Source organism: Phalaenopsis equestris, unplaced genomic scaffold, assembly GCF_001263595.1.
Source record: "Phalaenopsis equestris unplaced genomic scaffold, ASM126359v1 Scaffold000753, whole genome shotgun sequence".
In the NCBI taxonomy this organism is placed as follows: Eukaryota; Viridiplantae; Streptophyta; class Magnoliopsida; order Asparagales; family Orchidaceae; genus Phalaenopsis; species Phalaenopsis equestris.
Genome location: NW_018165193.1, coordinates 45,658 through 61,539, shown reverse-complemented (window position 1 = coordinate 61,539; position 15,882 = coordinate 45,658). Strand labels below are relative to the sequence as shown.

Sequence of the window (15,882 nt, the reverse complement as noted above, 5' to 3'; positions counted from 1 at the left end):
ATAAGAATTGTGTGTTATGTATGCAAATTTTCCTTTCTTGTTTATGTTCATGCCATTGTGAGGTTGATTATAGGTCACGGAGTTCATCATTTCATGGTATCTTTTTATGGTGAGCAACAATGAGGATGACATTAGCTTGGTCATTTTAGGCTTCTTTTACTTTATTAATTTTTTATCTTTAATATTTTTTGATATCCATGCTTTTTATAATTAATGATGAATCTTCTATTTGGCTTTTAGTGAGCGGTGGACACACTTTCAGCTTTAGGTTTTTCTTTGGTAATGAATTATGCCATAATGTCTTAGTTGCAACCAAAGGCTTTCATGAGCCTTGGGGAGTTTTTTGATGTTGAATATGGATTAGAGAATTCTGTGGTGTGCTTGGCCTTTCATCGGAGGTGGAACGAAAGAGTAGAAGCATCAGAGATAGTGATACCGGAACTAATAGGAAAAACAATGGAAACAAAAGCAAAATAGGGTTACAACACTACACAAATTGAAAATAACAACAGTGATACACACAAAACCTTGAAAGTGCATCCCAAGGGGCGGTGGAGGTTGGCTAGGTGAATTAGGATGGTTAACGGGGGTGGCGGCAACAAAGGTGGAGTGAGAAACTACAGGAACAACTAGAGAGCTGGCTGTCTAGTGCGACGATGACAAAAAATTGGGGCATAAATGGAAGGAACAACAAAAGCTTGTTAACCTGGGGCGGTTGCTGCAAGAATGGACTGTTGGGCGGCAGGTTTGGCTACAAAACAACACGTTGTGAGGCTGGATAACAGACTTGGAGGGCGCAACAAGTTGGTTGGTTGGAAAGTGGATTGGCAGGGTTGGGGAAGGATCAAAGTGGCAGAAGGCTAAGGGGCAGGGTCGGAAAGGCCTGGGGAAAGGTAAAAGGGGAGATATAAGAACCACCTTTTAGGAGGATATAGTCGGAGAACCACCACCTCGTATACAATCCACAAAGGGGAAAATGACTGCACATAAAATTTCTGAAAGCAAACACAGGAAAACCCCTCTAAACTCTGAAATCAACAAATAAAAATACTCTTACATGAATAAGAAAGGAAAGAGGCTAGAAATATTCAGAAATTACCAAAAAAATACTCCAAATGAAGAAGCAGAAACGGATGGATTGGTCAGGCGGCAATGCCGCTCCTTTCTAGATGTCGCTCGATCTAGGAGATATGCTTACCATAAAAATACTCCAAATGAAGAAGAAGCAGAAACAGATGGATTGGTCAGGCGGCAATGCTGCTCCTTTCTAGATGTCGCTCGATCTAGGAGATATGAAAGGATAGCCGCTTGGCTTTGTTGACCCAGTTCCCCTGGACCGGTCTCCCACTCCCGTGCAAGAGACTCCCACCTCCGAATCAAATAGAGGGAAGTCGAGAGTCAAACTTTGCAAAATGGTAGCTATTAGTAATGTTGCTAAGCTTGAAAGCTTATCCAACAACTTGGTAGCTATGAGTTTCGCTTATAAGCTTGAAATCTTATTTTTTGTCTCGTAGACAAAGATTTAATAATTTGGTAATACATACCATTGTGGAGGCTTGCAGCTTAGGTGACACCTAGGGTCATATTGGAGGTTTGCAGTTTTGGGACATCCAGAGTAACATAAGTCATATGGAGGGGAGTCTACAGGGACAAGTCATTCATGGGCAATAACCCCCCACATCAAGAAAAGGATTTTAAGGAGTGCTGGAACAAGGAAATAACTATCTTTGATCAAATACACATAAGGATGTGATTCCCTCAGTAGGAAATGAGCATACCTAACAATCTAGTAATTTCCCCTACAAGGCTTGATGACGAGTCTATCTTGTTTTATGCAGTACTTGGAAGGTTGTAGAAGCTTGGTCCGACCTTGGTTGTTACAGAAGTAATGCTGAGGTTGTCGCGGTGTTTTTCTTTTTCTTTTTTTTTTTTTTGGCTGAGGTTGTTGCAGGTGTCTTTCATAGGAACATTTGAATTGCCTGCATCCTAAATACATTTAAATTTATATTTATATCTTCTTCTCGGTGATTATTACCCACTTATTTTATGCCTAAAATTTTATGAAATTAATTTTATTCGTCCATGGATTTTATGCAACTTTTCTTTTCTATGAATTTGTTGTTGGCTATTATATATGGTTCTTGTGATATGATTGTCTACTAGTTGTGTTGTATAATTTTATTTTCTAAATGTTTGTGATGTTCATTTTACATCCCATTTTAGACATGTCATTTATTAATTTAGAATGTCTCTTTTCATAGCTTTTCATGAATCTTATTTCGATGGTGATTAGAGGAGTGTTGGAATTGAACAATTGCTTAGTTAAACTTCCTCTGGATCTTTTTACAGTGTGCATAGCCGTCAAATTTATGTTTGAAACTTTTGGCAATCCTTACCTCTTTACAGAGCGTCATTTCAAAAGAGAGAGATAGGAGATAGGAGATATGAGAGTAGGGTAAGAAAATAATCGAAGGATACTTGGGCTTTACAATATCAAGTTTTCTCAAACTCAACAAAGAACAAATTTGCTCAATTTTGGTTAACTTGAGATTGAGGGATAATACTGAATTTAGGGAATTTTTTGCTCAAGCAAGTCTTAGTTGGTTCTATAATGGTCTTGTGGCAACAAGGCCACTGAGTTGAGATCCTATTCAAGGACGGTTGGAATAAGCTGTGCTGATTAATGTTTAGTTATGTTGGGTAGAGTTATGTAGGGCCACCTTGGATTTATCTTGGTCTTCATGGGTCTTCCCATGCTTTTTGTAGACCATAGTGGGTTTATCATGGTCAAGTGGGTCCGGCTGAATCATTGAGGTCACTTAGGAATGCTGATGGGTTAGTTGGGATTGAGTTAATTGATTTCATGATCAATCAATTAAAACCATATTGGGCTAGCCTACAGGCCATTTAATGTGTCTTTTTGATATTTTAGAAGTCAAGAGATTGCCCCCCCAACTAACTAGTTTGGAGTATGACTATAATGTCACATCTAGGTCTTGAGGCTTGGAATTTTTAAGGAACAGATGATCAAATGTGAAACTCAATTTCTATCATATCACTAAATAAAACATAAAGTCACTAACAAAATTATTTTTTAACTTAAAATACAGTAATTGTAGATATATTTACCTTTCTATACTTAGACATATCTTCTATACTCATTTTCTTTTCTATCATTCATTTTCTAATCCAAAATTCTAATATGAAAAATGTTATTTTACCACATTAAGTTATAAACAATTCTGTGAACACTCATATTCTAAAATTACAGTAATATAACAAATAAAAAGACAATATGCTTGCACAATTAAAATTCAACAAGTCGTTGTAGTATCATTTAACTATCTATGCATTCAATTATAACCTTGTAAAAGATGGACGTCATTCTGCTCTACATCAATGATTATTTAACATATTTTTTATCAATATCATTATATATTTAATTGTCATTGATGATTGTTTAATTTGTATCAATTAGTGTACACCAATATCAATATTTTTTTTTTCCTTTTATGTGCATTGGCGCTTTAATGTCCTGAACTATATCATTAGGAGGTGATCTTTGATATTCAATCATGCACATGCAAGTAAACTGTATAAAGCATTTTATCTGCAATCAACATATCTGTCCATTTTTCTATGATTAACTTTATATAATATATATATAATAAGTAGGTAAATCATATTAGACAATTTATGCCAATTGTTTCAACTTGACGAATCTCTACGGGAAAATGCCCAATTAGTGTCGGATATTTCCAATGTTAATAGTGTCATTTTCCGTCGCAAAGAAAGATTAGCGTCAAAAAAATTGACGTTAAAATGAGCATCAGTAATTGATTTTGTGTTGATACTAGCATCGCATTTATGTGCATCCGTATTTACGTCGTAAAAATCCGTCACTAAAAAATTCCGTCAAAAATACATGCGGCGCTTGCTTAAAGGTGCAATAGTGTCCAACGAGACCGACACTAATCAACATCGAATTTATTCAACGCTAATTAGCGTTTGCCATGTCCGACGCTAATTAGCATCAGATTGGTTGGATGCTATTACGCCGATTTAGTGGGGTCAGGTGTTGAATCGACTGATTGTTACTTTGTGTCAGAATATTCCGACGCAAGCCCGTAAGAAACAAAAAAAAAAAACAAAACGATTAGATTTACACAGACATGCACATAACAAACAAAATCAACATAATATGACATTTATCTATCATCACAATTGATAAAAAAATTTCCAACATATCGACATAATGATACCAATTTAGATTACATATAAACGAATTAATGTTCAAAATTCACAACATAAGAAACTAAAAGTTCGTATAAACAACAATGAAAAGTCATCCCTTGTGTCCGGGGAATAACATCAAACTCAAAAAAATAATAATCTTCCTCATTATCATCTTGCTTCTCCTCATCCACCTCGACAACACTCATATTTCGCTTGCTTCGGCGATCAAAACTCTTCGTCAGACGTGCTAAATTATCTGCAACCATCTCCTGGCCTTCAAACACCTATTGGAGCTCTTCATTTGTCATCGTGACCCTCCTAACAAGCTTTTTATGTTGATTCTGTAATGAGTTAGAGCCATACACAACTGAGTGGGAGCGCTCGACCTCAAAAGCTATCCTTTTTGCTTCGATGCCATACACTCTCCCTTTCTTCCCCTCCACCTGCGTCCACATCTCTAAATCGGACTGAGCAGTGGTAGACTGGCTACCACTGTTGCTAGCGGACGACGAGGTTTCCCTATCCATCTCTCTCTGTCTCTCCTGGAGCTGCTCATACTCCTCCCGCATAACAAAATTTAAATATTAATTGACATTTTAAACATAATTGTCATATTAATAGCCCTACAAAAATAGAAATTTAAATTTTTTTAACTTACATTGGCACGTCGTGAGTGATCGGATACCCATTGCTGTGTGTCCGTACGCCGATGTGTGAGAACATGCAACTCTGCAGTGGATGACTCTCAATTAAGCTCCTTGTTTTGTATACATGATAAGATAAATATAAGAGTCACATAATTACAGAAAATCGTAAGTTTTTGAATTTTAAGATAATTTTACCAGTCTCAGACTGTGCTCTGTTTTGGGGATCGAACCTCCAATGCGGAGTGCAGACTCTTTGGCTCCCTCTGTCGTTCGGTTCTGCTGATTTTTCTATCTCTTTCTCTGGTATTCCGAGAGACCTATGCTCTGTTCAATGCAACTCAGACTTCCTCACCCACCTACGAGGGCCTCTTCCCTATCTTCCGCGTTGTAGTAAACATATCCCTAAGTTTATGCTGAGCACACATCTAAAAAATTTGCCGGATCTGCTGGTGATGTTCGGACAACCAGTAGAACGACCTCTGCAAATTAAAAATTATGTAAGTTTGATTAATATAAAAAATAAAATTAGCATTAATTTCAAATTAAAATATCATATCTTGAACTCCCTAAAATACATATCTCGAGTCGCAATCGGATCTTCTTCCATGAGAGATATGGCTGATCATACCTGCTGGAGATAACCTTTGTGATGTGCTTCATAGGTGGTTTGACAGGGTAAATTTGCAATCGAAACATTAGTTACTTCGTAAAATGAATGTAAATTGAAATTACTTTACTGTAAAAAAGAAAGTCGATTTTTGAGTCACCCTCTGACACCAATTAGACTCTGCTGACGGTGTTCAACCACCTCATGTTCTTGAGTTGAGGGTCCTAGCTCATCAGATAAGGAATCTGGGTGAAAATATGGTGCAAGAGTGGGGGGAAGGTGCCTATGAGGTAGCTGGTGCAGGAGGGGCAATAAGAGGGGGTGATCGGAGTAGCAGTAGGAGTGTCGTCCCTCTCAGCGCCGGTATTAGAATTAGGAAGCAGGATTAGTATGTAATATATGATAGAAAGATAAAATCAAAATCATGTAGAATGTCGACAAAAGACATGCTGTAACTACGCATAAAATCATGAAAAGCAAGCAAGACTGTAACTACGCATACAATCAAGAAAAGCAAGCAAGACAACTTCAGTGTAAGAAGCAGGAGTGAAAACAATAAGGTGCAGAAAATAAACATCTAAGTATACAGATCATTTTTTAATTTGTTTCATTTGATAATCCAGGCGTTGAGAAACTTATAATTTCTTCTTCAATCTCATTAACGTTTTTATTATCTAGAGAAACTTCTTCATAAAGTCCTGTGGTATTCTCTATGGGTAACTCGTCATCGATTGAGCTAAGTTGAATAGGAAAATCAGACATAATTGATTTTTTGTGAATAAGTTCGATAACATTTTGTATCTCGATAGTTTATCGTGGCCTATACTTCAATACATCAACCCAACCAAGTTTATCCGTCCCTCGACCTGAATATCGAAGATAATAAACCTGACTAGCCTGATGTACCGAAATAAATGGGTCTTTGCATATCTCCTGTTCATTTTAACTTCAATAATATCATAAGAGTCGAGTGTTTGTGTTCCTCGATTAGGAACATGATCAAACCAATCGCTCACGGTTGAACATATAGACATTGCATTTAACCTAGCCCAGTTAGTGCAACTGAAGTACTTCATTTAATATTCCATAATAGCTGATCTTATTTTCTGTCTTTCCTGCAACACAAAAACCATAATTATAACTTTGCTTTCCTTCACACCAAGAGCTTGTGTGAAATTTATATCCATTTACTTCAAATATTTACCATGCCTGGATAATATGATTATGCTCCTAAGCAAGATCTAACAAGTCGTGGTCTGATTCCGTTTTTTTGTATCATGAACCTTTTAGAAGTTTCAAAGCATAATTAGTTTTACATTGTAGGTTACATTTACACGTTGAACCAGTGAATTGAAAAATTACTTCAACGTCCATGTGATTTGAATGGTGTTGGAAATTCTTCTATTTTTTGCTTATGAGCAAGGCATCCCCTATCTTAAAGTTCTCGACAAATAATTTGTGAACATCATTGTGAATTGAATGTCTGAGTTGATTCGTAAAGCATTCTGGATAATAAATGAGAATTTTTCATTAATTTAAATCTTATTGTAAGAATAATTGCAGTTCATTGCAGTTCAGTATAATATATAATGTAGCTACTCGAAGCTCTCTATCGTTGTTGTAGCGCATACCATTTCTGCCTAATGGTTCATCTGATATCTGAAATATGGATAATTCTTGTTGCAAAAACATTTCACCGACAGTTTCATGCGTATGTTACCTTTGATTGAAGTAATAAGAGCAAAACTTAATTGTTTCCTGTAATAAGTATGCCTTGCGTATCGTTCCTTCCGGATGTGCTTTGTTCTTAACAGTCTTTTATATTTTATTCAGAAATCTACACGGTTCACTCATTTTAGGAAATTAAAGATATTAGTTCACTCTAAAATAAAAGACTTACCTCTCAAAGGGAAGCATCCACATGTATTAACAAGTTCACTGTAAGAGGCTGTAAGTACACATCAATTTTACACAAGTACACGTCAAGTAGCATTGGACCCCCCAATATAACAAGTTCACTGTAAGAGGCTCTAAGTACACATCAATTTTACACAAGTACACGTCAAGTTTACTGTTTACTTTTTGGACTATGTGAACCTGGTATTATCAACATTAAAAATAAAAACGACAATCATATACATATCATGTGGCAAGTTATTTGACATGATAATAACTGAACAACGTGAGTAGAGTGTTGCCACGTGACTATAAGGTGTGAACCCATCTGCATATAAGTCAAATCTAAGGTTGTGTGATTATGGTAATATAAGGTGTGAACCCAACTGAAGGACGAGTCATTGTATTAACATCAAGAAATCCGGTATTATGCCATGTCATGCGCATAGAAGCAAATAAACCTAAAGCCATGAAATGAGAGGAAAGTAAAAGAGATGTTTGTATGGAATATTTTTCTAATTTTTACTCTTTATCCCCCTAGTTTGAACTATTAGCAATGCAAAATCTACAATTCATCTCCAGTGCATCTTCCTTGTAATATAACATACAACTGATTTTTTTTTTTAAAAGCCCAATGGCTGATTTTATTGAAATAGAAAAGATACATAAATGCTGTATGAAGAGGACTCAATAGAGACACCCTACCAATACGATACCAAGTACAGTACTATCCCGACAAAAGGATATAGATAGACTCAAAAGAAATTAAAACATGCAGAAAGCAAGTAGTTAGGGACGAGCCAGTTTAGTCCTGCCTCTTCCTCTAGTTTTAGGAGCAGAGCAAGATAACAAACTTTGAAGTGTCGTGCCTTTGCCAGGAGTAACCAAGTATCATCCATTAATTTTCCAAGTTGGAGTGTGCGCCCAGCCTTCTTCTTCCGCCGAGAAGTGTAAACCTGCCATTATTCATCTGAAAACTAACTTATGTGATCCTCGGTCTGATTAGATATTAGAACCGCAGTAAAAAGAAAGATAATCGTTGAAATAGGTTCCAGTGTATGTGAAGTGTGAATTGTCACCTCTGCACCTAATGCTTCCTGAATAGGACCTGCAGGGCTATCCTGACTTTTGGTCCGAACATTTTCATTTATTGTCTGGTCAAGAGAAGGGTTCCCAGGGGCAGACACCATTTTTAGTCTTGTGGTGATTCACTTCTCAGGTTGGCTGTCATCAGGTTTGTTGGGAGCGCGTTCAGGCACGTGGGGTGCACTGACAACATGTTCCTGTGTTTAACCATTTCTCTTACGGGTATCCAAACATCTTGCAGTGCTTGCAGTAGTAGAGTTTTTGTTCCATAATGATTTTTTTCCAATAACCATTATGAGCAGAGACAAACCAAACGTCTTCAACATCTGGTAGTATAATATTATTTTCAATCAAAATTCTTATTCATTTTCAATCAAAATTCTTATAATAGAGGGCCTTGAGAAATGAACTGTAGGTGCCAGTAACCATTATGAGCAGAGACAAACCAAACGTCTTCAACATCTGGTAGTATAATATTATTTTCAATCAAAATTCTTATTATAGAGGGCCTTGAGAAATGAACTGTAGGTGTATCTAGCTGCAAAGGTTTTCCAAGGATAGTCCCAATTGCATATAAGATAGGTTGGTCAAAGAATTGAAACTTGAGTTCAGGTAATGAGAACCATATATGCGCAATTGGGGCTTCTTGACTGAGATAAAAATCAGGGGTCCATTTGAGCAATTTTATACGACTGCACTCGATTGTGATGAATTTCTTCGATGAAATTCTTGTGTAATCTTCTTCTATGCTCAGCTGTATCATAACATATCTTCCGTCAAAAAGATCCACCTTCAAACCCCAACTAGTTTGAAATCTTGAAAAATCTTCCATAATCTCCATCTTAGGGCGATCTAATTAGAACTTTCAAACTAGTAAAAATTTGTATTTTAATGCACGAGTTGAAATTTTAGCGTCAGAGAAGAATAATGTTGGTTTGCCCGTATTTTTCTCTACTTTTTGATGTGATTAAATTATAGGCCTTAAATACATGAATTAAAACCCTTAAATTTTGAAAATTAAATGCAAAAACTTACTCCTGATTACAAAATCCCTAAATTCTTAAATACTAAACATAAAAAAAATTCCTAACACCCCTTAACCTAAAACAACTAACCATAAATCTTTAACATAAAAGAAACAAATACGTAAGCCAGAAGCATGTATTTAGGCGCGCAACACATAACACCTCTTAACCCAAAACAACTGACCATAAATCTTTAACACAAGAGAAACAAACACGCAAGCCAAAAGCATGTATTTAGGCACATAGCACATAACATTAAATTCTAATATAACTATGTACAAATTCTTATGTATTTACATTTTCACACCTAAAGGTTTATATTTGGACACATAGGACTCATGTATCAATTCTTTTTGTGCACTTGCATACATTGGCACAAAATTCTTATGTATTTACATTCTAACACCTAAATTACTTTATTTGGCGACAACACTCAAAATTTTTGGGTGCATTTATGTACGTAGCACAAAATTCTTCTGTATTTACATTTTCACGCCTAAACTTATATGTTTTGGCCACACTGCACTCAAATTTTTTTGGTGCATTTACATACATAGCACAACATTCTTATGTATTTACATATCTCACACCTAAACTTTTATTTTTAAGCACACAACACTCAAATCTTATGAAAAACCATCTAATCAATATGATTGCTTATATAATAAAGAAAAAAAAATTGAGCAATGCATACGTTTTTTCATATATAATACCTATGCATTCCAAATCTAACAAAAAAAAAAAAAGAAAACTTACGTAAAACCGAAGCTTGGAGGTGTGGATGATGAATTCTTACCTTGGATGAAGTTAGAGAGGTGGACAAGAGCCGAAATCATATTAAAAGGAGGTTGGGGACGGAGAAGCGTCGGAGGAGACGAGTTTATCGAAGGGAAGAATTGAGGAGTTTCAACAGCGGCTCGGGCAGTAAATAGGTTGGGGCATTAGCGTCCGCTAGTGCCGATGCTAATAAGTATAATTAGCTTTGCTCAGTGGCGACAATAATGCGTCTAATTAGCGTTGCCAACTTGAAGCTATCTACTGTATCGACCCATTAAAGTTTAAGACCGCACGAGACACTAGACAAACGCTAATTTTGATTTAAAATTTTATCCGCTAATTTTGACGCTAATCCGCAGTTTTCCTGTAGTGAATCTGTTTCAAAGTAGAGAAATCATAAACGCCAACTTGAAGCTATCGACTGTATCAACCCATTAAAGTTTAAAACAACACGAGACACTAGACAAACACTAATTTTGATTTAAAATTTTATCCGCTAATTCTGACGCTAATCTGCAGTTTTCTTGTAGTGAATCTGTTTCAAAGTAGAGAAATCATAAAGAAACTTGCTATGATATTTAATTAGATAACAATCGTTAATTCATTAGATTTAGAAAAAGAAACAATATCACTATAAGTTAGGACATGAATAATTACCTCGATCGCAATTGACTTCCTTGCCCTCGAGTTATAGACATTGCCTCGATCACAAATGTCTATTTTCTCATTTTCATTTTTTAACGAATATCTATTATGATGTATATAAAATATCTTTATTAATTAACTTTGTTTAATTTTCAATTTAATTTCATTGATTCATTTTATTTTTTCAATACTTAAATATATTAATTAATAACATTATTATTATTTTATTTACTAAAAAATCTATCGTTGATTTATAGACATAAAATTTGGATGTTTTATTTAACATTTTGTTATATAATTTTAATTTTCTATTCAATATCATAAAAAATTATTTAATATTTTCATATCTTCCATTTTTTAATAGCTTAAAGAATTCTTAATTGATTTAATTAAATATCAATTTTTATATAAGATTTTTAGTAAACTTAGAAACATTTTATATGTTTAATATAAATGAAATTCTTAAATTCTCAAACTCTAAATTATTTTACTATACGATTTATAAATTAACATATGACATTAACTAATTTATATGTATGAGTACCCCTTAAATTAAAATCTTTGATGCCACGATAATTTTTATTTCACATTTTTGATTTAGGGTTTGAAGTTCATTCATAAGAAAAGTCTAAGTAGAAACTTTCCCTGGTCTGTTGAGATAATTAAACTTTTCTTTTGTTTTTCAAACGCTTACTTCAAGCTCATCATCTTGTTTGAGTTTGCACACTACTCTTGTTCTCGCTCGTCTGCTTAACTCAATATGATTTTTTGTTAGATTTAATATTTTTATTGATTTTTTATTTAAAATAAAAACTTCAATCTAAATTTTACCTTAATTGATTATGCAAAATCGAAATTGATTCACTCGAGCTCAACATGCCCGGCTCTCATTTTTTTCTCACTAGATCGCATGATGTTCCCTCTTGCATTCGCACGCAATTTCCATGCATCATCTTCATGCTCGCTTAATGTTCCCACACATGATATCATCCATTCAGCTTATTCATGTTGTCTTCTTCCGAAACGTTCGATCGTTTGCTTCTTCTCATGATAGGAATGAGTCCCTCCTGCATGCTTGGCCAAGCTATAAGTTGCTAGTGCTGCTCTCCCTCTCCTACTTTCAACCTCACTTTAGTGAAAATGCTTCCTTATTGTTCTCTCAAGCATGCTATTTATCTCCTTTTCGTTTCGCCGTCAAATTTTTCACCCTTGGTCTGTCTTATAAGTAGTAAAGACTGTTTGCTTCACCTTCCTATCAGACTATTCCACTTTAACTCCTTCGTTAACAACACAAATTGACACAACGGGTTAAAATTTTTTGCTTTTTTTATTTTATTTTATTCGACAAGGTTTTACATATAGCATTCTGCAATTGTTGGCATTGTTGATTAGTTTTATTAGTGAACTACTAGGTTTACATTGGATTACCCAGGGCTTATATGGTCATTGGGATCACAGTCCAACCATGGGCAAGAGCATCAACTTCTTGCTTTTAAAGGAAGTACAACAAGTTAGGCAAGACTATGACACCCTTTGTAGCAATTCATATGCCTCTCTCCTAGATGAGGTTTATGGACTAATTGATTCGTGGACATGACTTGAACTTGTACCCCCCCTTCATTACACAATAGAGACAACCTAGGTTACTTCTATTACGCTCTCCATATCTTCCATATAGCATATATTTATTATAAACTTTGCTAGTATGACTTGGTGGTCAGTCAATCATTTGATTGCTTTCTTATTCTTATCTCATTCATGTTATACTAATCTAATTAAAAGAGCAGATTGGATTCCTTTCTCTTATAAAGGTCTGATATGTTTTAACATAGTTCATAGATTCTTTTGAACGCTCCTTCAATTTCCTTTTGATTAATTTTTTACTAATTCTCTGATTATTAAAATGAACAGGCTGATGGTACTTACGCATGCTGTATTGAGAGTATTGTTCTCAAGGTTAGTAGGCTGGCACGAGAGGGTGGAGAGGAACATAATAATCAACTAGTAGCTGCAAGCCTTCAATGCTTGTCATCCATGGTATATCTTCTTCTGTAATCCAATCTTAAATTTGAAATTGGAATTTTATCCAAATATGTTTTTGCTATGTGAGTTGTAATTATTATTATTTGTTTCATTGCAGATTTGGTTTATATCTGAATATTCATACATATTTTCTGATTTTGACGAGGTAGGATTCAGTTGGTTGTCCTCTCATACTCAATTCAGACTATGTTTATTCATGTTTGTAAAGTAGAAGGGTTTGGGCTTCAATTTTTGAGTTTAAAATTGCTAAATGTCTTTATATATTCTACATTGGATGATAGCCAGAATAATTAAACTTAGTTGCTTATTGTCGGACTGAATGTTGCTGAACTTAGTCTCTGCATTTTATTAATGAATCAGTTGGAATAATTGTTGATGCATAAATTGAGTGATAGAAATAAGCCATTAAACCATGTGATATTTGTTTCCAATCTTTAGAATCAATTTAAGATAATTTTGATCGAATTTGTATGATCTTATTTGCAAAATTTACTTCACTGCGATCTGTGACATTTTTCTGGGAAGATATATATACTGGAAGGTGATTAAAATAAGTTGGTGAAGAAGGTGATTAAAATAAATTCACCAACTAATTTGACATTGTCCTAGTGAAGATAATTTTTTTTTCAAACGTGTCAATATGTTTTATAGAATAATCTTCTTTATAAATCAATTAATGTTGATTGGTTGATATGTTTGAAATTTGTGTATAGCTTTTGCTTGCTAGTAACTTCACCTAATCCGATAAAGCAGCCTGAATGTCTAGTCTTTCTTTTGCTTTGATTTAGATTAAAAATTTTTATAAAGTTTTAATTTACAATTGTGTGGTTTTCATTTGTTTGGTGCAGATCATATATGCTATCCTTGATAATCATGGGGTAGACAAGCAACATATGGATAATGATGAAGGATGGGCGAAACAACATAATTGGGTTGATGAAGTGATTAGATGTGAAGCAAGAGTAGGTCCGGGCATGCATAATGATTTTAGCTCGAATAGCATGATTATTCAACCACTGCCAGACATGAAGGATGCCAATATACTGACGAGGTAGTGGGGGTTTTTAGGCAATACTTTTTTCTTATTTTTTTCTTGATTTTTTAAGCCCAACATCTTTTGTCAACCATTTCACATATGATTTTCTCTTGTAATCTCACAGATATTTCTACAATATAATTGTTCATCCTTAGACCAAAAAACTGTTTGCTTTCGAAGTGTGATGTGGCCAAATATGCATGCCAATGATATATTATGAGGTCAATGTTGATTTTATTTTGTAGGAATTGAAGTAATATATATTCTTGTAGGCACTTGCATTGCTTCTTGGAAAGTTACTGCTACTTCTAGTGCGTGTGCTAGCTGTTTGGTGGAAGTGCTTAGATTATTTGATTGACTGCACTTTGTAATTGTTTTAGTATCTGCAGGAGCTGAGCTACTTTCTCTGTTTGATTCTTTTGAAATTTATCTTCATTTTATGTTGTGCAGTATATTATGTTCGACAACCTATGACTTTGCTTAATTTCAATAATTCTTGTTGCACTTGTAGCTTTTTTGAAAGGGCCTCTAATGACTTGTACAAGGTAAATGTTATCGTCCTATCTATCTAGATAACTTGCTCTTGTATATGTTCTATCCTCTCATAAGATAATTTCAATAACCTTTAATATAAAGTAGAAAAAAGTCCTGGCCTTGGACATGATTGGTCTAAGTTGTCATTCAAGCTTAGATTTGGCTTTGCTTTTTCTCAAATTCAGTCATTTGAACTTGATCACATTATCAACATTTGCTCTACCTTCATCATACTCATAAAGATGTTTCAAACTATTCCTCCTTACCAGTTTAGTTTCAAATTTTATTTCTTAGTTCATTCATGGGCTCCTCCTTAGTATTGTCTAGCTTCAGCCCTTATCGTAGGCTGACCTAGGAGGAGCTTGTAGACTTTTTTTTTAGGAATACTTTTGAGCAATTGAATGGATCATTTAAATCCAATTAATCCACTTGAAGCCAAATTAGTGTACAAATTGTCCTTAAACTGCAATGTAGTCCAATTAGTTGAACTTGGGGCTACCCTAGACTGTCCTTAACTTGATTTAACCCTGGTCAGCCTAATTAATCCATGGATTTGACTGATTTTGTCAAATGGGTAATATCTTTTTTGAGTGCAGTTAAGTTTAACCCATGCAAATGGGTCAAATTGGTCAGCTTGATCTTTTTTGAGTGCAGTTAAGTTTAACCCATGCAAATGATCAAATTGGCTTACTCTATCTGTTCCCTTGAACAATACCTAAACCAAAGACCAACAATTACCTTGCGCCATGTTCAGGTCATTTGATTCGGACTTGAACAATACCTGAACCAAAGACCAAAAATTACCTTGCGCCATGTTCAGGTCATTTGATTCGGTTTAGGCAGGCTTAAACCATGGTTGAGCATGATTAATGTGATGACTGGTAATTAATCATCCCCCAAGCAGTGGACTGTCTTTAGTTGCTGGTTTTTGCCTCAAATCAGTCTCTATCCTCCTCTTGTCAGCATGTCAAGTGCCAACAATTAAACACCATGATCAACCAACTTAATCATGGTTAGTGCATAGTTAAATGCGATAAACCAAACCCAACCAAATAATTCTAATTTTTCTTCTCCTCTCCTTCTTTAAGCCTTAATGAATTCTCGTCTCTAAATATAAAACACTATCTTATTAGAAAAAAAAAATATTAGCTAATGCTAGTTTGAGTAAATTGATGCTAGCTGTTTTGTGATTTAGAAGAGAGATGGAGACAGGATGGGGGAGGAGGGGTCCCTTATATGTGAATACATAAAGCAAGAGATTGTCAGTGAAATTGTGGGAGGAGATAGCTTGGATAAGGGAGAAAATCAAGAGTAATGAAATTTGCCTTTTCACCCAAAAAAGAAAAAAAA

General features: G+C 34.9%; 1 protein-coding gene across 1 annotated transcript in view; it reads left to right on the top strand.

The window, feature by feature from the left end:
* LOC110030690 overlaps nucleotides 1-15,882 on the top strand; it is an 86,109-nt gene that overhangs the window by 38,163 nt on the left and 32,064 nt on the right. The window contains exons 7-9 of the mRNA XM_020733533.1: nucleotides 12,831-12,956; nucleotides 13,060-13,107; nucleotides 13,811-14,013. Coding sequence (XP_020589192.1) covers nucleotides 12,831-12,956; nucleotides 13,060-13,107; nucleotides 13,811-14,013 — 377 coding nt within the window. The remainder of the gene's footprint in view (nucleotides 1-12,830; nucleotides 12,957-13,059; nucleotides 13,108-13,810; nucleotides 14,014-15,882) is intronic.